Source organism: Pteronotus mesoamericanus, unplaced genomic scaffold (assembly GCF_021234165.1).
Source record: "Pteronotus mesoamericanus isolate MK-2021 breed Mesoamerican mustached bat unplaced genomic scaffold, CSHL_Meso_final contig_33, whole genome shotgun sequence".
NCBI classification, from domain to species: Eukaryota; Metazoa; Chordata; class Mammalia; order Chiroptera; family Mormoopidae; genus Pteronotus; species Pteronotus mesoamericanus.
The window spans coordinates 5,923,984-5,946,916 of NW_026555135.1; the positions used below are offsets into that span (position 1 = coordinate 5,923,984).

General features: G+C 45.9%; 1 protein-coding gene across 3 annotated transcripts in view; it reads right to left on the reverse strand.

Annotated features, from left to right (window-relative positions):
• TENM4 (teneurin transmembrane protein 4) overlaps positions 1-22,933 on the reverse strand; it is a 375,996-nt gene that overhangs the window by 221,227 nt on the left and 131,836 nt on the right. For all 3 annotated transcript variants that reach the window (XM_054576340.1, XM_054576339.1, XM_054576338.1), the window contains one exon: positions 1,781-2,036. In XM_054576340.1, the coding sequence (XP_054432315.1) occupies positions 1,781-2,036 (256 nt within the window). The remainder of the gene's footprint in view (positions 1-1,780; positions 2,037-22,933) is intronic.

Consider the following 22,933-nt stretch of genomic DNA (forward strand, 5'->3'; position numbering starts at 1 on the left):
CAGAAAGGCAGGTGAGGACTGGCTGATGAAGCAAGAAAGGTAAGCTGGGACCACCTTCGCATCTCACAGGAAAATGTGCCTGCCACTTGTGCTCTATCTTCTGTTCCCTTGAAAAATCTGGAGAACCACCTACTTTTTTGCTAAGTGACAAACATGAACATCCAAGCAAAGGGAGAGGCTACCATAGTCCGTGCAGATAATCAGAACCATTGATTATTTGCTGGCTTCTTTCAGCCATGCGCGCTCATTCAATAAGCACATTGGGAATAATGGAGATCTGATTAAGCTACTTTGGGTGGGACGACATATAAGTATCCAACTTGGTCCCTGATGAGAGCAAAGGAGGCACATGGGGGAAAGTCACACATGATTTTAAAGGCTGTCAACAAAAACGATATAAATTAAGAGACCGGAGGCAGGTTGGGCTGTCTCTCGGAGAAATTTGCCTTTGGAAAAATGATTCTACAGGAGTGAAATGACACAAAAGATGCTGATTTTTCTCTCACTGGACCCCACAGGCTCAATGTGCAAATATAGTCACATGCCAGGCAGAGTCAGATGGGTACACTTTCCGTGTACAGATTAATTCCTCTTCCTTAAATGTGCTATGATTTTTGTCCTCTCTACAGAAAAGGAGCAGGAGCCTGAGATAATAAAATCTATGTTTCCCACTCGTTTGAGAAATGAGTTGGAAGATTAAGAGGCTCCAATTGTGCCACCCTGGGACACTTCATCTCCAGTTGAGAGAAAGCAGGGAAAGGCTCAGTCTCCCAAAGTCCACAGTGCCTATCACAGAGGGGTAGGTGTTGGGGTAAATCTAATTCTCATCTCCACATTCTTCTCCAGTGAGCTTTTGTTGCTCTTATAATCATAAAAGAATTCAATTTTGGAAAAATAGTGGCTAATCAGAGGGAAGGAGGACAGCTACAGAACTGAAACTGTCTGAAATCTCCAAACTAAAGGAAGCATTCCGCAAGGATGGAAGGAAGAGAGGTGGCGGGGTCCAGGCCAGCAGACACCTGGGAAAGGCAGCTGTGGTACCGGGAAACAGCAGTGCACGCAGAGTCAGGAGACCTTAGCTGAACATCAAAGGCCCCTGCCCCTCTCTGATTCTCGGCTTCCCACACTCCCCAGCAGAACCATGATTATAATACCCCCTTTATAAAATGTGACAGTTACATCATATCACAGATATGAAAGCTCCTGTATCCAAAAGCGGATGCATCAATGTTAGAGATTATCAGGGCTCTGAGTACAAAGGCCAGCAGGAGAGGCGCAGAGGAGGGGAGACAGCATTCGCTGAGCACCCACCACAGGCCCGGCAGGCCCCATACCAGGCCCAGGGTGACCAAACTACAGCTGGGAAAGGAGGAGGTATGGACCCAAGTCACTGACTGAGAGCCTAATGTCTGCCACATACCTGTGCTGGGTACCGTCACAGACATCAACTCCACCTGCTTTTACAACAGCCCTCTCCAGCGATCAGCATCCCCATCGTGTAGACAAGGAAGGTAGGTAAGGTGCAGGGGGGTTAGCAACTTGATCCAGGTCATACCTTTACAAAGCGGCAGTCTAGCCCTGGTCGTGGGGGCTGTTTGATTCTCAGGTCCACACTCCTTCTGCCCTACCTCCATCCCATGGTCCTTCTCTCTGGCAGCCAGAGCGCTGCATCCCTATGCTGCGTACCTGCCCTGGCTTCCTGAGACCCTGGGGTCTCAGCTGGGCCGCCCTCTGGCCATCCCCTCGCGGCTCAGCCCCAGCCCGCCCACCAGCCCCATACCTGGTCTCCAGGGGGATGTTGCTGTTGAGCAGCCAGTTGTCCTGGGTGTGGGCCGCCTCCTGCGTGCCGCCGGCAGGGGGCTCTCCGGACAGCGAGTGGTCCGTAGGGGCCGGGCTGGGGTTGCTCCTGGGAGTGAAGTTGCCCCGGTTCAGTGAATTAATGGAGGCCGCGTGGTGCTGGTTGGGGGTGTGGGCGTGCGAGAGCGGAGGCGGCGGCGTCCGGAGACGCGAGTGGTTCTGCAGGCCACCCGGGTGATCTAGGGCACAAACACGCTGGTCAGTGGACAGTGCCGGGCACTGCGCGGCCGGAGGTCCCAACAGGGACTCGGCGGGAACTGCTAGATGGTGAACAAGCTCTGGCAAATCATAAATTTTAGTAAGGCATTCAACAAATGTTTGCTCAACAGGTATTTACTGAGTACCTACTATTTTTGGGCTAGGAATACATCGATGAACAAAACAGACACAACCCCTGTCCCCATTGAACTTAAATTCTGGTAGGATAGAGATACCAAACAAGATTAAAGAAAAAAACAAACAAACTAGGCTTCGTTGTCACCAGTTTCACACTGTTTCTTTGATACACTCTCGGGGCGGTAGTTTTCAAAGTGTGGCCTGGGGCCAGAGGCTTTGACGTCACCTGAAAATTTGTTAGAAATGAAAATTCTTGGGCCTTAACACTAGACTTACTGAATCATGAACCCTTGGGTGGGGCTCAGCAATCTGATTTCACAAACTCTCCAGCTGATTTTGATGGATGCTAAAATTTGAGAACCACTAATTATGTACAGCAAATGAAACCAACAAGTTAGAATACAGGGTCAGGCAGAAGTAATGTCTGCTTGAATGCAGTTGGTAGGGTAGTAATGTGGGTGTAGTAATTTATAGTTTTAATTTGAACATTTCACCTAAACTGTCATGGTATGCTTGAGTGTGATATTGTTATGTTGCAGAATTACATGCTTATGATTTTGTAATAAAAGATTTTGTAATAAAAAAGCAGCATTGTTTGTGCTGGACCCTGTATATAGTTTCCCGAGATGGCAATAAATCTGAGAACACACAGAGCCAGGAAGGGGCCTGTATATGTGGGGGCAATGGTGAAATTGTAGACAGACTGGTGAAATTTTAGGATAGGTGGCCAGTGATGGACCGGGAAGGTGACATTTTGAGTCAAGGGAATGAGCTTAATGAAGAATCACCTGGAGTATATTAAAAACCACCATTCACATTAATTGAGCACTTACTATGTGCCAGGCACTATTTGGAGCCTTTTACATTTTAAATTCAGCTAATCCTCACAACACAATACAGAGCAGCTACTGTTTTTACCCCCATTTTACAGACAAAGGAATCAGTATGTTTTTATTTACTCCTTTTCAGCTCCTCAATAGATATTATCACCCGATTTATGGATGAACAACTCAGAGCAGGTAAGTAAAGTGCCCAAAGGCACATGGCTAAGTGAATGTTATTTAAAAAGACCTAAGTCAAATTTCTGGTGATGCCACAACCGAGGCAAGTCCTAGAGGTAAACCTTAACTGCCATCCACCTATAAGCTATGCTCACTGAAAGCCTCGTCTTTGGAAGCTGAGGATGTGATGAAGGTGAAGAAGTGAGGAAACTGATTTTATTCTCGATTCTGCCACTTATTAACCACACTGTTATGGACTGCATGTTTGTTATGCATATGAATACTGGGGGGGGACTGTTGCTGTGGACTGCATGTTCGTGACCCCAATATTCATATGTTAAAGCCCCAACCCTGAATGTGCTGGTATTTGGCAGTGGCGTCTTTGGGAGGTAATTAGGTTTCGATGAGGACATGAGTGTGGAGTTCTCATGAGATTAGTGCCCTTAGAAGAAGAAACCAGAGAGTTAGATTTCCCTCTCCCCACCATGTGAGGACGGAGCAAGAAGGTGTCTTTCTGCAAATTAGGAAGAGGGCCCACCAGACACCAAATCTACCAGCACTTTGATCTTGGACTTCCCAGCACCCAGAACTGTGAGAAATAAATGTTTGTTGTTTAAACCCCATAGTCGAAGGTGCTATGTTATAGCAGCCCATGCTAAGACAGAAATTGGTACTGCGAGGTGGGGACGTTAGTATGACAAATATCTAAAAATGTGGAGGCCGTTTTGGAACTGGGTAATGGGTAAAGCCTGGAAGAATTCTGAGATGCATGCTAAAAAAAGCTTACATTGCCATAAAGGGGCTGTTAAAGGTAATTATGGTGAGAGCTCAGGAACAAAAAAAAAAAGAGAGAGAGAGAGAGAACTGTAGAGAAAGCTTCCATCTTCCATCTTTTTGGAGAGTACATGAATATTTATGTATAAAATATTGGTAGGAATAGGGACATTAAGGCCAATACTAGTTAAATCTCAGACAGAAATGAGGATCAGGTTACCAGACAATGGATAAAGGGTAATACTTGTTACAAAGTGGCAAAGAACTTGGCTGAGCTGTTTATGTTCTAGTGTTTTGTGGAAGGTAGAAATTGTGAGCAATGAAATCAGATATTTAGCTGAGGAGATTTCTAAGCCTGTGCTGAGGGAGTGGCTTGGTTCCTTCTGACTGCTTATAATAAAATACAAGAAAGGAGAAATGAATTAAAGAAGGAATTAATATGCAAAAAGAAAGCATGACAGAGATTTGGAAAATTCTCAGCTTGTCCATATTGAAAATAAAAAAGAGAGAGAGAGAGAGAAAGCATGTATGGGAGAGAACGCCCAAGAGGTGGCTAGTTGGCCATTTGCTAAGGAGGTTACTATGGGTTTAAACGGTGGCCCTAAACAGCCATCCCAGGGGGAACACTGCCAGTTTGAACTGAAGGGGATGGAGATGGAAGGACAGCTGTTGGACTTCTTCGATTCTACAGGACAGGATGCTAAAGCTATTAGGATACAAAATTGCACTATTCTTCAAGAAAAGGGAAGACCAGACTGGAGGTGATTCAGAGATCATCAGGGCCACTGTGCAGTTGCCATAGGCCTGAGACTAAGGTAATTTGTGTCACTTAACCTCTTGGAGCTTCAATGTTCTCCTCTGTGAATTGGGGGTGAGCTTAAAAAGGCAATCGCAGAGCTACAGTGATATCAAATGAAGCAATCCTTGGGAAGGAAATCTTTCAGAAGTTCATAGTTTACAAAGTGTTCCTCTTCATTAGTTCCTCATGAGAATCCTGTATTTCATAGAAGAGATAAGAATCAGTGAGTACAGGATCCAGACCAAGGCGCTTGTGCTATTCCAAAGGCTCTGCTCTTTCTTGGCCCAGGAGACCACTTTCTAGAAACCATCAAGCTCAGTTAAGTGTGAGGCACTATCACTATTATGGCTGTTGAGTGGAAGATGCATCGCTCTCTGCTTTTTAAGTAACCTAATATTTTATGCTAATGAGTTACATAGCAAATCTGGTAGGAACGGTGTGGAGGGGAGAGGCAGGAAAAAAAAAAAAGGAAACCAGAAGCCCATCTGAGCAATCACTTCCTTCTTACAAACTGCTACCTTCAGGAAAAGGCCCACATGGATCAGGTCTACCAAGTCCTTTAGAATTTGATCCACACTTGTCATTCCAGCCTCATCTCTCATCAGCTCCTTCCCTGTACCCTCCAATCCAGGCACACTTTTCCACAGGGGACAGAGATTTGCTGAGGCAGCTCAGTGGCTGAAACCTCCACTCCAACAAGGATGGTACCCAGGAGAGCCACAGAGGGTGGTTGGTACCCTCCAGAGATGTGTCATGCTGTGGTCCTGAACCAGAAGGGAGCCAGCAGCATGCCTCTGGGTGGAAGGGGAGAGAGCCCGGGGGCTGGCAGAACAGGCAGAGGGTCCCACTCAGAGAACAGACAGCCTAAGAAGGCAGAAACATGCAAGGTCATTTGTTTTGTCCAGCTATCCTCAAGCAGTACTTTAATGGAGACATTTGGAGCCTGGGACAGAAGCCAGCAGCAGAAGGAGCCTCCTGGGATAATTGAGTGTCCCCTCCACCCTTGGCCCTTCAGGCTGCTGGGTGCAGTCCAACGCACCAGAGCAGTGAGGGGGCTGGCCCCCTACTGCCCAGCGGTTATCGGGAGGCCAACGGGCAAGAGTGACCTAATCCTTGCTCCTGGCCCCACACTAGAAGTCAACCCCTTCATGACATTTTACCTAATTGATATTCATAGTTGCTGCTATGTATCTGAGCACCTACAATGTGTATTTACCCTCACAGCCTTAACTTTGCTAATGCTCACAACAACCCCTAGGGGTTCTTTTTGTCATTCCTGTTTTATAGGTGAGAAAGCTGAGGCTTACAAAACCACTAAACCAGGTCCTTATAAATCCAATGCTTGAATTCTGTCTACCAAACCATGGTGCCTTTGCATAACACACAACCATCTGCTCGACTGTCTTAGTCCATGGCCAAAGGCAGGAAAAGACCTTCAGTGCAAACAGCAAGCACCTGAGGTCCAGTTCAGGACAGGGTTGCCTGCAGACATCTGCTTTGTGACTAAGTGGAATGCCAGCCTCTGGCTTGATAACTAGAAGCACTGCCATGAGTCCTGAAATGATGAGATTTTAACTATAAGACCACTGGTCATAGATCTAAAAATCAAACTACCATAAGGAAATTCTCCTATAGGTACAAGAAACATCCTGGTTCAAATCCTCTCTATTTTTTGAAGCTGAGCTCAGTTGTCACCCCCTTTAGAAAGTCTTCCTTGATTTATCCTCCCTAAAGTTCTTTTTTCCTCCATTAAATGCTGACAGTAGGAAACCTGGGTCCCTCACCTATTCCTTCCCTGCCAGAGCTTGCAGACTCTGGTAGCTGTAAAAGCTCCCATCCCCTCTCTGCTGGTGATCACAGGTCCTAGAACTGAGCAGATGCTCCCTACAGGTTTACTGAGTGAATGGCTCATGTGAATGGCCTGGGCAGTCTGTCCAGGAGGATAAGGCTAGTGTGGAGAATATTTATTTCCAAAAACTGAGAGCTGGCCGCCCTGGGCTCTCCAGGCCATGGACCTACACAGGCCTTTACTTACTTGCCTGGAGCCAGAGTTCCAGATGCTTCAGCTGGGTTCTTTGTTTCCCTTCCCTTCCCCCTTCCATTCTGAGACTGCTTAGAATCGGGACTTTGATACATTCCAGGTTCCCAAGGGAAAGGCTCTGTGTTTTGGGACTCAACTCAGCAATGGAAGCTCATTCGATCCCGCGAAAAGAGACACGACCTTCTGAAGGAGCAAAAGCTTCCTCTGGTCTAAAGGGAGTCTTCTTTCCGCTCTTATGGCCAGGAGAGAAGACAGAGGGGAGGGGCCTGAGAGGGGCCTTCCTTTCTCCCCTTCCTCTCCAGTTTATACTCCTGTCTTTGGAGGGAAACTCAGAATCAGCCCCCTCATTCAGTGTGCACTGAGTGTCTGTTCTGTGCCAGTCCTGTAAACCAGCTGTTGGGATTACAACAGTGGATGAGACAGAGATGGCCTAAAACAGGAACACTCTTCTGGTTTCTCCTCACTAGCTGGGTGGACTCCAATAACACGCTTCACCTCCCTGGCCTTTGGTCTGTGTACCTGTGAAAGGGTGTACACATTCCTATGTCAGCACTTTCTGGATGATGAAAAGTGATGTCCTTTGCTCAAGTGCCAAGTACACAGTGGGCTACTGTGCCCTGAGGGGAAGGGCCAGTGTGCCATTCATCTCTATATTCCCAGCAAATATTTACAGAATATGGGGGCAGAAGAGCAAATGAGGTAGGTGGACTTTTTGCCTGTGCAGGCAATGGCTTCTCTCCTGCTACCTGACAGTAAAGCATCAGGACATTGCAAACCTGTGCTGTAAATTCCAATTTACATCCTCTTCTTGTGGATATAGCCACCAAGTGTATCTCTGAATCAAGCCCGAATATGAGCCATTTTACTGTTCTATTGCATACGTCTGTCAGTAAAGTCCACTTCCTTATCTGAGTTTTACAAGCCTGGTTTTCCAGGAAGGGTTTTTTTTTCTTTTTTTCGCCCTACAAGTTGTTGAATATGTTTGCAGTGGTTGGTTCACTCAACCACCTCAGACATTTTTCATTTTATACGCACAAAAATCTTAAAGATCAAGTCCTCCAGGCTGCGTTTCCCTGAACTAAAATCCTAGTGAGGTTTCCCCAGTGCACTGGGCAGAGCCGTAGGGGACAGAAAGGACAGTGTGGAGACCTGGGCGCCTGGGAGCAGACAATCCTGGGTTCAGGTTTTGGCTCTGACACTTACAAACTGTGTGACCTTGATCACATTACTTAACTTCTCTGGAGCTTCAGTTTTCTTATCACTAAATGGAGATAATGCCCCCCTTATAGTAGTGTTATGAGAAGTAAGTGAGAATGTGTAAAGGTGCTTAGCACAGTGCCTGGAATACAGCAATTTTTAAAAAATGGCAATAACTATCAATTCCACAGTTATGATAACATTATGTTGATTGAAGAAGTGGTGAAGTGCTAAGTCGTCACCACGATGATCAATCCCCAGCCTTTACAACTGGGGTTCCGATGCAAGAAACCGTGAGAAAGAAACAGCAGGCAAATATCTAATAGAAATATCGTATTCTTTTATTACAGCTGAATCTGCTCTGGACAATGCGCTGGCTTCCAGGAGCCCTGATCTCAGGAAGGTGCCTACAGCGCAACATGCTAATCAGAAACAAAGAGAATGGCTGCAGCCTGACACTGAGAACTGACCACGTGGGGTCTCCATGTCTTCAAAGATGAGGGCCCCTTTCTGCATTAGCTAAACATGTCAGAGCAAACCACGGCGTGGCTCTGTCTTGGGTGCAAGATGCACCCTTAGGAGAGGGCCCATGAGGTGGTTCTACCGATCAGCAACATTAAACAGCTCTTCGTTGTATACAGGGACTTGATGAGTTTTAAGATGAAGATGAGTCCTAACCTTGACAAACTGCCAGGTATTAAAGGAAGGTATAAGAGTGGAGCTCAGGAGCCTCACAGACCTATGTTCAGCCATGGCTCTGTATCTGATTTCAGAAGTCACTTAACTCCTCTGAGCCTCTAATTCCTCACTTATAAAATGAACATATATGAGGGGGGACCCAAAAAACCCAGAATTATCTTCTGGAGGGTGGTCCCTTGAAGTACAGGCTTCTCCCCATAGGTGAGTGTTCTAAGAACTCATCTGTATCCATGTACCAGCTGGCGTTGTTGTGAGACGCTGCATTCAGCTTCAGTGAATTTTTCATTTTTTTTAAATACTCTTTCAATGGAAATTTGTCCATTTCGTGATGGGTGATTTGTAAGTGCATCTGTACACACTGTGCTGAGTGTTCAGCAATTTTTGATAAAAAATGGCATGACCTCTGGTGCCACACAATCCCTATTCACCAGATCTTGCTGCAAGTGACGTTTTTTGTTTCCCTGGATGAAAAAAGTCCTCAAAGGGAAACAATTTGCTGATGTGGAAGAGGTGAAGCAAAAAATGGCAGAAGCACTAAAGGATATCAAAATTGATGAGTTCAAAAATTGGTTTGAGCAGTGGAAAAGTCTTGATAGGTGTATGGCATCAAATAGAACTGTGAAGATGACTGAAGTTTAAACATGTAAGAATAAGTACACAATTTTTTTATGAATAAATTCCAGTTTTGGGGGTCCCCCCTCATAACAGTAACATAATAAAAGGAAGACGAAGAAGGGCTACTATAGATTGAATATGGAGAAATCAAGATACGAAATAAGTAATGGTTCTTGACTTTAAGTTGCTCACAGTCTAATAAAAATAAGACATTCTAACAGATACCAAAGCAAAATGGTGATGTAATGAAATTATACTAGTTAATATTTATTGAGTGCTTGCTATGGGACTGGCTCTATGTGCTTTACTTATTTAACCCTTTAACACCTCCATAAAGAAGGTGCTGTTATTATTCCCCATGCTGTAGATGAGGAAACTAAGGTATAGAAAGGCTAAGTATTTTGCTTATGATTACAAAACCATTAAGCGATGGAGCCAGAACTTGAACTCAAGCAGTCTGGTTCCAGAGTCCATGCTGTCAATTAACCACTCTTCTTTACACACATTAAGTATGTCGACACAGGCAAAGTGCTTAAAGTGCTTATGTTAATGCCTGTCACACAAAGGGCACTCTACAAGTGTCAACTCCTATAATCCTTGTTAGCCTACACAATAGCCCCACTGGAGCTCCATGGAGCACAGAGGTGGCTGCCAGGCTGACTGTTGGGGTCAGGGAAGGCTGCCCAAGAAGTGACATGTGACCTGTGTCTAAAGGGCATTCTAGGCAGAGGGGGATGCATGTGTGAGAGTCCAGAGCCTGAAAGAGAGAGAGGGAGGGGGGGAGAGAGAGAGATAAGAGAGAGAGAAGAGAGAGGGGGGTGGAGGAGAGAGAGAGATTAAGAGCCCCCTCTTCTGGGGAACTTCTGTAAGTAGTGTGACGACTGTGAGGAGGCAGTGACAAGAGTGGAGGCGGGCACACTGGGGGGCAGGCCTGGGGTGTGCCCACCTCCTTGGTTGCCTGGAGGTACCCAGTAAAAGAACCCAATTTTTATCAGGAGGGAGAGACGGTCCCCAGATGGGCTCTGAGCAAGGGACTGCTTGAGGAATATTCTTGGTGGCCACGCTGAGCATGACCCAGGCAGGGGCAGACTACCAGCAGGGCCCAGACCAGCTGCAGATGCTGACTGCTAGAAAGATTCCAGCAGAGTATGTTGTTATTCTTTTATAAGAGCACATTCATGAGAAAAGGCATAAACCTCCAGAACTTTGGCTCAGGCAAAGAATTCAGATGTGTCAACAGCCCTGCGATGTAAGGCACTGGGTCCAAGAAAGGTGCCAGGCTGGGTGCCCCACGTCCAACCCTGCAAAACCACCGACAGGCGCCCGAAGGTCTCCTTGCTTCGGAGTTAGCGATGACCCCGGCGTGCACTACAGTCATTAATCGGGCCCTAAAGATTGTCAGATATGAAAGATGATGGTATTTAATTATCATAGAAGACAAAACTCCAGCTGCCTGAGAATGCCAGGAGAAAGAGTTATTTGGCTTCCATTAAAATGCCATCGACTACCACTGACTCGGGGTGGTGATGTAGCAGTGCTGAGAGCTTAGCTAATGAACCTTGGCCTACACGACCAATTTAGAGAGGCCAGAAAGCTCTTTGTCACCACAGTCGGCAGCCAGAATCTAATGGCCTGACTTCCAGTCTCAGTTCCGCCTCTTTCATGCTGTATAATCTCGGACAATTGATTTAATCTCTCTGAGTTTTAGCTTCATCACTTGTCAAGTGTATATGAAAGCACCTTGCAAACTGTACGGTCCTGTCCAACAGTTACAGATAACTATCACTGTTATTATTATTGCTTCAACCCAGAATGAATAAAAATAGTGAAGTACAAAATGGAACCATTGGTCTGAGCATGGGGCTAGGGGAATTTTTTCGTGTTGTTTTCTCTGCCCATTGATTCCCTCCCTGAACAAATGCCTTCTGCTCACTTTTATGGTTGCTCTGTTCCTTCTCCATCATGGCCAGTATGCAAGGATTCGGCAGGGTACTTGGCCTGAAACCCCAGGGTGGACTCCCGGAGGAGGAGGAGGAGCAGCAGACTATGGGGCTTCCGGAGGCTACCCTTCCAGTCTTGACGGGGAGTAAAAAAGAGAACCCTGAAGTCACAATACAGCTGCTTCTTCCTCATTCCTTTAGTCAGACTGGACCTTTGGGAAAACACTTTGTATTTGACTTTGTGCTTTGTTTTTGAGAAATAGTAATAACTGTTGTGTCTTAAACTCATGCAAAAGCCTCATTGTCTGGTACAGTGGTTTTCAAACAAGGGTGTCTGGATATGTGGAAGGGGGTGTTTTCTGGTTGTTACAATGCCTGGGAAGCATAACTGGCATTTAGCAGTAGAGGCCAAGAAAGCCAGTCACATGCACTGCATGGGACCCAGCGACCCCCAGGGCTATACGGTCCAGTTAGCAGATTTTATTCTGTTTGCCTCCTCCACCCCATCCCCAATTTCAGATCACTCTCTACCCTTCTCTGTCACAGGATGCTGACCCCTAAGAGGTCAGCTGAGCTCCCATTCTCCCACCCTTCCAGACAGATTTGGCTAATTGTTCGCACAGCAGGACACTGAAAGGCTACACTAGTTTACAGATGGAGTGGTCTGGGGAAGCCTGGGGAAGCCCAGGAAGAACAAGAACTTGAACTGAGTACTGAAGATGGAGGTGTATAAAGGGAAGGGAGCGGGCATTCTAGGCAGGGGGCTGGAATGAGCAAAGGCCCATGGGCTGGGAGATGAGGGTTCCTTCCGGAGCAGAGGCTGACAAGGCTGGAGCCAACACCCAAGAGCTGGGAAGGCCGGCCTGGGAGCCTGGAGCTTTGAGGGTATTCAGAGGGCTCACCTCAACTTCCACCCTTTCAAAGCCAAGTGCCAGAGTGCTCACTAACGAGAGTGAATCCGAATCGCGAGGTGTCATTAAAATTCACGTTGGATTCCTCATCCAGCAGTGAATGCTCTCCTAGTGTAAGAGCTGCGGAGAGGGGTCCCCTGATGCCTTTGACTGGACAGCGGAGGGAAGAGCAAAATGTCAGAGTCTCTGCCGAAGAGGCGTAATCGACACTGCTCTCTATTCCCAGGGTCACAGTAACTTGGAGATAAACTAAGCCAAGAGCATCCAAGTGTATCTGTTCAAAGCATGGTGTATGAACAACTTGGCCGGGCCACCATCTGAACCTGTAAGAATGACCTCTCAACATATGTTCACCCAAATTTCATTCTTGCTCTTGTCCCTCTCAGCTATTAATTGCTGTGTGACCTTGGGCAAGGCGCCTAACCTACCTGAGCCCCAGTTTTCCCAACTGATAGGTAGGAGGAAGGGTGGTGGAAGTCCCCCCCGCCGACCCCGCCAATTCTAAAAATCAAGACTTTGTCATTCTTTGCAGAGGAAACTGGGATACTTATTAATGAACATCTGCTTGCAAAAGGTGTGCACTGCACGTCACGCACTGGGTTGTGCTGTGTGACTGGGCTCCAAAGAAAGGCATGGAAGAAAGAGGTGTAGAGGCCCCCCCCCGCATTCCTGCTTTCATTCCTTTCACAAAGGTCACTATAGGTAGGCCTCCCGCTTTATTCTGGAGACACAGAGATGAATTAGACAGAGTCCCTGCCTGTAAAATCTGAACAGACTGCTTGGAAAAGGCCGACTGCAGCCTCCGGGGTGAATCTTTTCTGGGTACATGGCTTTTCCCCAACTTAAAGCTGTGTCCACCTCAGGGCAGAACTTGTCCTAAGAAAGCTTTCTGGTTGTCATGTGAGTTTTTCTTTCTTCCACGGTCACCCTCTTACCCTTTTCAAAAATGGCCTGACTCTTAGGTCAAGCCCCAGATCAACCAGGAAACACAGCTGACAGGTAAGAGAGGAGTGTATGTGTGTGTGAGTGCAGGGGGTGGAATTCAGCTCAACAGGAGTGTTGGAGCAGATAAGGAGTGCACGGAAATGTAGTGGGCTCCATTCCCAGAGGCAAAGCGCTAAGAACAAGGGAAGTGATGTTCATACTGGGCCGATCAGCTAGAGTAGGTCCAGAGGAGGGACACCCAGCTGGTGGGTCATCCCACTGTTGTAGAGGCTGATCATCCCCTGAGGCTTCTGGAGCGAGTTAATGCTGTTTTGGGCTTCCTTAAGTGGTTGGTGAAGGATTTAGAAACTGTTCGAAGGCAGGGGGTGGGGAGGGGGACGGTGGACAAAAGACCAATGCTGTTAGCCTGGAAAGGAGAAGGGCTCGGGAGAATGTGTGCCTAGAAGTCCCAGTGAAACACACCAAATGTTTTGCGATTAGCTCTTCAAGTCTTGTCACTTATGCCACACAGTTCATAGCTAGGAAATTAAACATTCAATTGTGTGATATAGTGGTAATCTAACATTGCAGAACTGTTCCTAGCTTGACTGTTAACTCACTCTGTGTCTTTGGGAAGGTCCCTTTCCCTCTCGGTGCCTCAGTTTTTCTATCTGAAAAGTGAGGCTCCTTCATCTTATAGATGATCACCTGAGGTTCCTTGCAGCCTTTGGCAGCCTGAGTGCCCCTGCCTTCCCTTGTTCCCCTCAGGGAATGGCCTGGAAGGAAGACAGTAGGCAGAACACCACTGCTGCGTTCAAAGAGCTACAGCGTGGAAGAAAGAGCTTTAGGAGGAGGAATCAGGACCAAAGCCAGGAAGCTACCTGAAGCAACCAGCAGTTCCGTTTAAGGAATCCTTCCTGCCCTGCTCCACGAGGGACTGCCTCCCAAAACAATGAGCGCCCTGTCAACGAAGCACAGGCTTGAATAGCTAGCCCCCACCTCTTCCCTGAACTTCAAGCCTCTGACAGTCTAATAAAATATATGCAGGCCTAACCCTAATGCCTCCCAGCTCCCCAGCCCCCAATTCTGTTCCCTCTCCTATGTTCCTGAGAGAACATCACCTGCTGCTGCCAGAACCACCCACCCAATCAATCAAACTAGACCTCTGGGAGTCACCGTTGCCACCTCTCTCTTTTTCACATTCAACAAAGTAATAGTGACTGTCAAGTACTCTTTCACCTTCCCAATCTCTGGGATCCTCACCACTCCCACGGGTCACTACCTTAGCTCAGGCCCTCACCTGTGGACCCCTGGCTAGGGTCATAGCCAACATTAATGTCCCAGCGCACAGGCTCACCGTCCCCCCTCCAATTCATTTGCCATCCATCAGCTGGAGTGAACTACCTAAAACAATCATGTGACACCCCTGCTATAACACCTTCAGTGGCTCCCCACTCCCCACAGGACAGGACTCCTTGACATGTGCCTGAGCCCACCACTCACAGCTCTCCACTCCTCTCTTTAAAAAGCTGCCGAGATTAACAGGCTATTATAAGCCATCTGTGAAACTGCTCACTGTGACTCATGTCCATGGCTTTGTACATGCTGGCTTTTTTTAACATGGACAGCTTTCTCTACTCCTTTGCCTGGTTAACTCAGAGTAGAAGTTACCTTTTCCAGGAAGCCTTCTCTAACCACCACCCCCAGTTTTGGTTAGAGGCCCCTCTTCTGAGCTTTTCTAGCCCCCATGGCTCACTCTGAGCTTTTATCATTTGTTTACATATCTGTCTCTTCTACCAGACTGTATGCTCCAAGGGCAGACATCTTGTCTTAATATATCACAGGCAGTGCAGCTAGAAGCAGAGGACTCCTCTCTTTGGGGTACACGGCAGTGTTTTTTTACCCAGGAGCCATCGCTGATTTTTGAGGGGCCTGGTATAATTTGGACACTCTGGGCACCTTGATTTTTGTCTTTAAACTTGACCCGAAGTTCTCCAAACCGCACAGGTTAGACAGCTGATCATTGTGGTGGGCATAAATTCTTTATTTTTTATCAATAGTTGAAGATGCCATGAAGAGGAAATCAAGACAATGAATCTCAAGGCTTCCACTGGGAACAGTCGACTTTCTGGAAACAGACGCCAGCGCTGAAGGTCAAGGCAGTTTATCAGATCATTTTTCCTAACTCAGCCCCCTCCCCACCCCCCCGCTACTGCATGGACCCTGCAGGAGGCTAAATACCAGGACACAGAAAGGTGACGTCTCATCCATCACGTCAACATGCTCCCCTACATTTTATATTCATCAATAATTTTGAAGAAACTGCTTTCTTTTGGAAGGGACACTGGCATCCCTGGATGAAAGCAACAGGTGGCTCGAACCCGCAGAGCATCACTGCACAGTGGCTAAGTGCCATGGCTCAGGCTCAAGCTGCCTTGGGTTCAAATCCTCTTTCACTTACCCACTGGCCACACTACAAATCTTTTCTGGACTCTAGTTTCATGCCATGAACCTCATTCAAACAGTATAGTGGCCAGGAAGGTGAGCGCTAAGTCAGACAGAGCTGTGTTTGAAACCAGGCTCCACCATTTGCTAGCATGCTATGGCTTTGGATGAGTCTAAACTCTGAAAGCCTTGGTTTCTTTATCTGTAGAATGGAGGTAATGGTGCCATCTGCTTCCTGGTGTTGTTTCAGGAATTTAGTGAGACAGTGCGTGCAGAGTTCTTAGCACAGGGACTGGAAAATAGGTAAGACTCAGGTGAGGTTAAGTATTAATTCACCCTCATAGCTCCTTAGAAATATATCTACAGATATAGAAATTTACATTTCCCTGGAGCTGTAGGGTCTCCAAGGGCAGAGACCATATCTGTCTTTTCACCCAGTGCTTGGGCTTCCCTGTACCTTCAGCTGTTTTTCCTTAAAGGCTATTAAGCGCTCTTAAGTGCTTGTTGAATGAAACTAAATTGAGCCCTGGTCCATCCAGGTTTGGGAACCAGGAGGTTATTGGGGGAAAGAGAATTAATATTTATTGACTCATAACTATGCACAGAGCTGTTAAAAAGGTTTCCTCATTTCAGCCCTGACTGGTGTGGCTCAGTTGGTTGAGTATCATCCCACAAAGTGAAAGGCCTCAAGTTAGATTCCTATTCAGGGCATGTGCCTGGGTTGCAGGTTCGGTCCTAGTCAGGGTACATGGGAGAGGCAACAGATAGATGTTTCTCTCACACATGGATGTTTCTCTCTCCCGTCCCCTCCCTCTAAAAATAAATAAGTAAAATCTTCAAAAAATAAAAATACAGGTTTCCTCATTTCATCTTCTGAGCAACACTGTAAGGTAGGTCTTAATTTTCCCACTTTACAGAAAAGAAAACCGAGCCTCATAAACCTACCCAACACTATAAGGTAGGTCTTAATTTTCCCACTTTACAAAAAAGAAAACTGAGCCTCATAAACCTACATTTTTTTTCAACAATGGACTATCTCATGCCCTAGCATTTGGGACAACTTTATTAAATGTAAACATTTATCAATTTTTAAAAACTGATCTGAAAAGAAAAAGACAAAATAAGAAAACTACCCATGGCCACAACATTAGGAAATGGTAAAAGCAAGACCCTGACACAGATCTCTCTGCTCTTTCTACTCCTGATGACTCCTAGAAGCAAAAGAAAAAAATAAATAAATTCTGAAGTACTTAAGCTAAGCAGGTATATTCAGCAATTAAATACAAAAACCTCTGTGTGTGTGCATGCATATGCGTGTGTGCATGCATGCGTGCGCATGTGTGTGTGTGTATGCATGTGTTTTAATGACAGAACGACAATCCTATAAATAGTTTTGGGAACCACAAAAAGTTTTAATGTTTGATAACACACCATAACAACAACCCTAAGAAGCAGGTGTTATTGCCCTCCTTTCACACATGAGGAAACTGGGGCTCTATAAGCAAGTCTAAGTGGCTTGCCCAGGCAGCCCAGCCAGTAAGCAGAGACTCAACACCCAGTGCCCTCTCCAGTCTCTGTAGAGAGATTCCCATGCAACCACCTTCTCTCTGACCGAAGAGCACCCACCCGACCTCAACAAGGCAGCATAGAGGCCTCTGCTCAAGTGTTCTTTACCTTCTTCTTTAGGCCATAAAAGGCCCCACTTAGGGGAAAAGGCAGAAAGCATCCAACTCATTATACAGATCAGAGAGATGCTTTTCATCATTTCTGACATGACCACATGTGGGCTTTCCTTTTGATACAAGCTCAGGAGATCTTAGGCAGGTACTCCATCCATCAATGTCCATAAATCAAGTCATACTAGAGACAGATAAAAGGCATTTGTCCTCCTGAAGTCCGCTGCAAAGTGTCCAGCTCAATCCCCAGACCACAGAAATGTAATAATAGTACTAATAATGACCTCAAAGTACTGAAGCCTTACTGAGCTGCTAGGTACTCTGCTAAGCATCTTAATGCACTTCTTTGCCATTTCATCTACCTAACAGTCCCCTGAGGCAGGTGTAAGAGGAACACAGCACAGCATATTAGGAGCGTGGGTCCTAGAGCCAGACAGCTTGTGTTGGAATCCTGGCTCTATCACTTCCTAGCTGGGCGTCCCTGCACAATACTTAGCCCTTCTGGTGCTGCACCTTCCTGCCTTCAAAAATGGAAAGAATAGTCATGGGATGTGTTAGGAGGATTCATGTAAAGAGCTAAAAACAGGTACGACACATAATAAGTACTCACTAAATGCTAGCTATTATTATTGTCTCTGTAGATGAGGAAACTGAGGTTCAATGACACAGTTTGTTCACACTTCACAGCTACTCAATGCCAAGACTGGAATTCAAGTCTGTTTATCTTCAACTCCCATGTTCTTAATGGTGATGACATACTTTCCATGCTTCATCTAGCACATAGTAGGTGCTCTGTAAATGGTATTATTATTCATACTTGACTGTGTCTCCTTAAGTGCTATGCTCACAAGTCAACACTCTCCCAACATAGCCTGCTCCCAGCTCCTGCCTCTTCTCTTGCTATGAACAGCTTACTGAGCAAGTCCCCGCAGCAAGGGCACAGGCAGCACTAACTTTATTCCAATGCAAAAAAGTATACAGTCTTTGGGCGCCACCTGGGCTCAGTCTCCAAGTTAATTCTTTTCTCTCAGCTGTGGAATATTTTATTTTTCCAATTTCAGAATCCACTTATGTTAAAAAAAGAGAGAGAGAAATCCAATCAGCCCAGGTCAGGTTTGCAAAACAAATAATGCAGCCGGCATAGAACCTTAATCAAACAGTTCTATTCATAACCACAGCGATCGCGGCTCTGCTTAATTTATACAGCCTGGGGCCCCCTAAGAACATGTCTCTTGATGATACAGGGTGCAGTGCACAGGCTCAGTGACACCTCTAAAGGGCGTAGATCTCCAGGCCTGGTACCTTGATGAATCTGGAACAAATCTGCCTTTGGAGGCACATCCCCTAAGAATTCTACCAACACCTGAATGTCATGCTACATTTTCTTTTTCTTTAAAAAAAAAAAAAAGAAAATGGAAGAAGTAAACTTGCCTGACTACTTCCTTTGTTTTCTGGAAGAAATAAAGTGTTATAGAAGCGCCAGGCCTCCTTAGTGTCCAGGAGAGGACAAGAGCTTCAGAGCCTAGGTGACGTGGGTTTGAATCCTGGCTCTGCTGCTCACTAGCTGTGTGACCTGGACAAGTTACTCAACTTCTCCGAGAGCATCTATACAATGAAGATAATGTTACCTACTCAGAGACTGAAGATTGAATGAGAGAACAGTGAGTTTCCTACTAGACTGTGAGATTTGTATTCCCAATACCTAGTGCAAGTACTACTTTATTGTAAGTCTAATTCAAAGGTTTATTGACTATGCCTACAATCCTCACATCCATAATTTACTAAGGGGTTACTATGTGCCTGGGACTGCTAAAATCTTGTAATGCATGATCTTACTTTATCCTGAAACCAACATGTAAAGCATGTATTATTATCCCTTTCCCAGTTTTGAGTAACTGAGGCTCTGAGAAGTTAGGAGACTTGTCCAGAATAACACACCTCTTAAGAGTGGGAGCCACTGGAGTCCAGATCACAGGGGCAGAGCCAGGATTGCAACCCAGGATCTCTGTCCTGCCCCTCCTTTCACAGCACCTACCACACTTCTGCACAGCAGACAGCAGATTCTCAAGGATAGTTACCTCCTGTTTCTTTCTCCCTTTGACCTCTCATGTTTTGAGATTCCCTGGGGAAATTCAGAAATGAGGGTTATACTTCAGGATATTTAAAGGAACTTTATTGCCATTTCCAGTCAACATCTGTTAAATATTTCCAGTGGGCTGGCTGTGTGTTTGTTACTCTGGCTTCCCAGGTTTCTAGACTACCTACATACAATCAAAGTGAGAAATCTCCTGAATAACTGGGGGTTGGGGGAAGGGAAGGGGCCCACCCAAATTCCCAGGCGGCCTGATTTGGCCGACTGCTGCCCTGCCCATTATCCTAAGCTGGCAGGATGCCAGGGGTGGATCCTAGTTCCGCCCCTGCCATGATCTCCCTGACACACGGTTCAGTCACCCCAGCTTGCCGCATCTCAGTACCTTCCTGTGTAAATGGAGAGTGTTTGACCTCGTTCATTTGCTTGGCAAGTGTATCTATCAGTTGTTTTCAAATTCTTCACTCCTAGAATCCTATTAATAATTTACCCCTAATTACCTTGCATTTTAAAAATATTTTCTCAGTTTTTAATCAGATGCAGGTAAAACAAACAATCAGACTTTCTGATAAGACCAAGAGAATTCAGTGAAAGGATTCTTAGTACCTGGCCTGCTGCTGACATCTAGTAGGCCCTGTGTTTACTAAATGAATGAGTAAATGAATAAATAAATGGATGAATGCTTTGTATTAAGCAGAAGAACATATATGGTGGGAAAATATGGAGTCAGAAACTCTTGGATATAAATTCCAGCTCCACCATTTACAAGCTGTTTGACCTTGGATAGGTCACCTAAATCTCTAAGGCTCAACTTTCCCATCTATGAAAGGAAGACTAGTAGACATATCTTGTAGGGCTGTTGTGAAGTTGCATAATAACAATAAATAGAAATAATAGTAGTTAACATATACATAGTGCATACTATGTGCCAGGCACTAGTCTAGATGTTTCCCACAAATTAACCCATCTTCATAATAACTTTATGAGGTTGTTACTGTCATTATTCCTGTTTTATAGATGGGGAAACAGCTATGAAGAAGCTATTATATAACTTGCCCAAGGACTGAATTGCATAATGGAGACAGGATCCAAACCGAGGCAGTCTGGCTCCAGAGTCGGACTGTTTTCTTAACCATTCTACTCTATAGCCTGGGCAGGTCATGCAGAGTGCCTAGCACGTGGCCTGGTAACTTCCATGCTTAGTAAGAGGAAGCCCCAAAGGCTGGCCACTGCAGCCTTACTGCAGGATGAGAGCACGTTTTTTGGCTGGGCTTTTCACAATAATGGCAATTACTCATAGCATCCCTGTATTTACTTGATCGTTAATGGCCCAGAAACCACAGTTAGGATTGAGTATGAGGTGTCAGAGACTGGCTCCGCTGGTGATTATACCCAAAGACCTTAGTGATGGGAAGGAAAATGAGGCAACTGCTGCCTCTTTAGTCTCTATTTCTGGAAGGTGTTCAGGATTTCTCTTGCTCAAGGATGTTTCCTTCCATTACGTCTTTGCCTCCTCTTTAGCGTACCTGCGTGGCCTGTGTTTGCTTGGTATTTCTTCTGATAATAGAAATTCTATCTTGTTTGGGGACCCCTACTCCAAGACTATGAATTTGGGTGGAACTGGCTTCATGGTGGCCAATGAGAGCACCCATTCCTCTGGGCAACATGTTAGATTCAGGAAGGGGCATTGAGCCTGGTCAAGTCAGAGTTAATCCTGGGATTTTTGCTGGTGCTGTGGGGAAAGAGGCATACTTTTTACTGGGTTTACAGAGCTGGTAGCATATAATCCTGGAGGGGTCTCTTTGTCATCAGATGGGAACGCCTGCATGAGAATGAGTCTGAAACAAAGGGAAACAACTCGCAAGATAGAGAAAAAGATCCGGGAAGATTTTACTACTGGATGTAGTTGCAATGATGGGAAAATGCCTTCCTGGGTTTTACAGTTAGATCACCCAATACATTTTTTTCCTTAAAAAAAAAAAAAAAAGAACAACACAGTCAGAGTTGGGTCTCAACCCTTATAGCTGGAAGTCTGGTCTAACCCACTCCATGGCTTACTCAGCTTAGAGTCCCTTTTGTAGCACCATCTTCAATCCATGAGGCTGAAACTCAACTCAGAGATTGGAACACCACAACAAAGGCCTTCCATACTCCTCAGGTAGGGCTGACCATGTCCCCCTTTGGCCCCATGAACAAGAAATCACAACATATCTGCATTTGCACACTCAGTACTCCAACGTGTGTGCGTGGCACATGTCCCCCGCTGACTGTGAGCCCCTTGAGGTGACTTCTTCACCTCCATGTCCTTTGTACCCAGTCCAGTGCTTGCCACATGGTAGGTTCATACGCTCTGACATCACCAAAGTTTAAGCAAAGGCTCACAAACATCCTTTCTAATTAAAAAGAAATGCACCGTTACTATAAAGAATGAACATTTCTACCTCATAAGAAAATGTCCTATAATGATCTGTAGATATTAAATAACAAGAAAGTGTCCCCGTTTGGACGGCAAACGATGACCTGCATGGAGGTGGGGGCCGCTGCGGTGCTGGGCCTGGAGGCGGGGGAATGTCCACAGGCCCAGTACCACTTAGGCATCTTGTTCAAATTCTCATCCTCCCGCTGCATTATTCACAGACACTGTTACTAATCACACTTACTCACATTGATTTCTTTTTTCCCCCCTGAGGACCAGCTACCTCATCTCTCCCTAATGTAATGACTGAAATTCGGCAAAAGCAGCCATCTGATACATGTTAGGCATCCCCCCAGAAAGGAAGTCATCAAACGAGATGTTACAAAAAAACTTTAATGTCTCCATTCCCTTAACTGTCCATGCAAATCAGGCAGAATTCTTCCAAACGGAGAAAAATTCGCCTGGGGCTGCTGCGGCTGTTACTCATGACCCTTTCTGTGTTGGGTCCACTAGAGAGGCATCTTTGTGATGGCCTGTCTTCTCTCATCAGCATACACTGAGCCTTCTGTGTGCCAGGCACAGTGATAGGCACTTCAGATATACGTTGTTTGATCTGTGGTACATACATCACTGTAAACTTATGACTCTCATCCTCACAAATGAGGAAACTGAAGTTCAGAGAAGGGAAGGGATCAGCCTGAGGTTACCCAGTAAGTTCTGGATTCAAACCTAGCACTAGCTTGCCCTGCCCAGGTAGCTCAGTTGGTTATAGCATTGTCCTGACATGTCAAGGTTGCCAGTTCAATCCCCAGTCAGGGCGCATAGAGGAATCAACCAGTAAATGCATAAATAAGTTGAACAACAAATAGATGTTTCTCTCTCTCCTCTCTCTCTCTCTCTCTCTCTCTGTCTAAAAACAAACACACACACACACAATTAAAAATTGAAACAAAACAAAAGAAATCTAGGATTCGCTTGACTCTACAAGCACAGGTTCTTTCTCTCTCTCCCCCATGTTAAATGGATTGAACAAAGCTGTGTTGGGTTCCATCTATAGCTTGGCCTTACTTAGTCCTAGAGAGGAATGGCAGAATCATTCCAAATGAAGAAAACTATGCCTGAGAAGATGTCTGGAACTGTCCTACACAGACCTCCCTACACCCTGTGACCCAGCAGATATCTCAGCTCCCGAAAGTTGAGGTCTGCCCAGGGA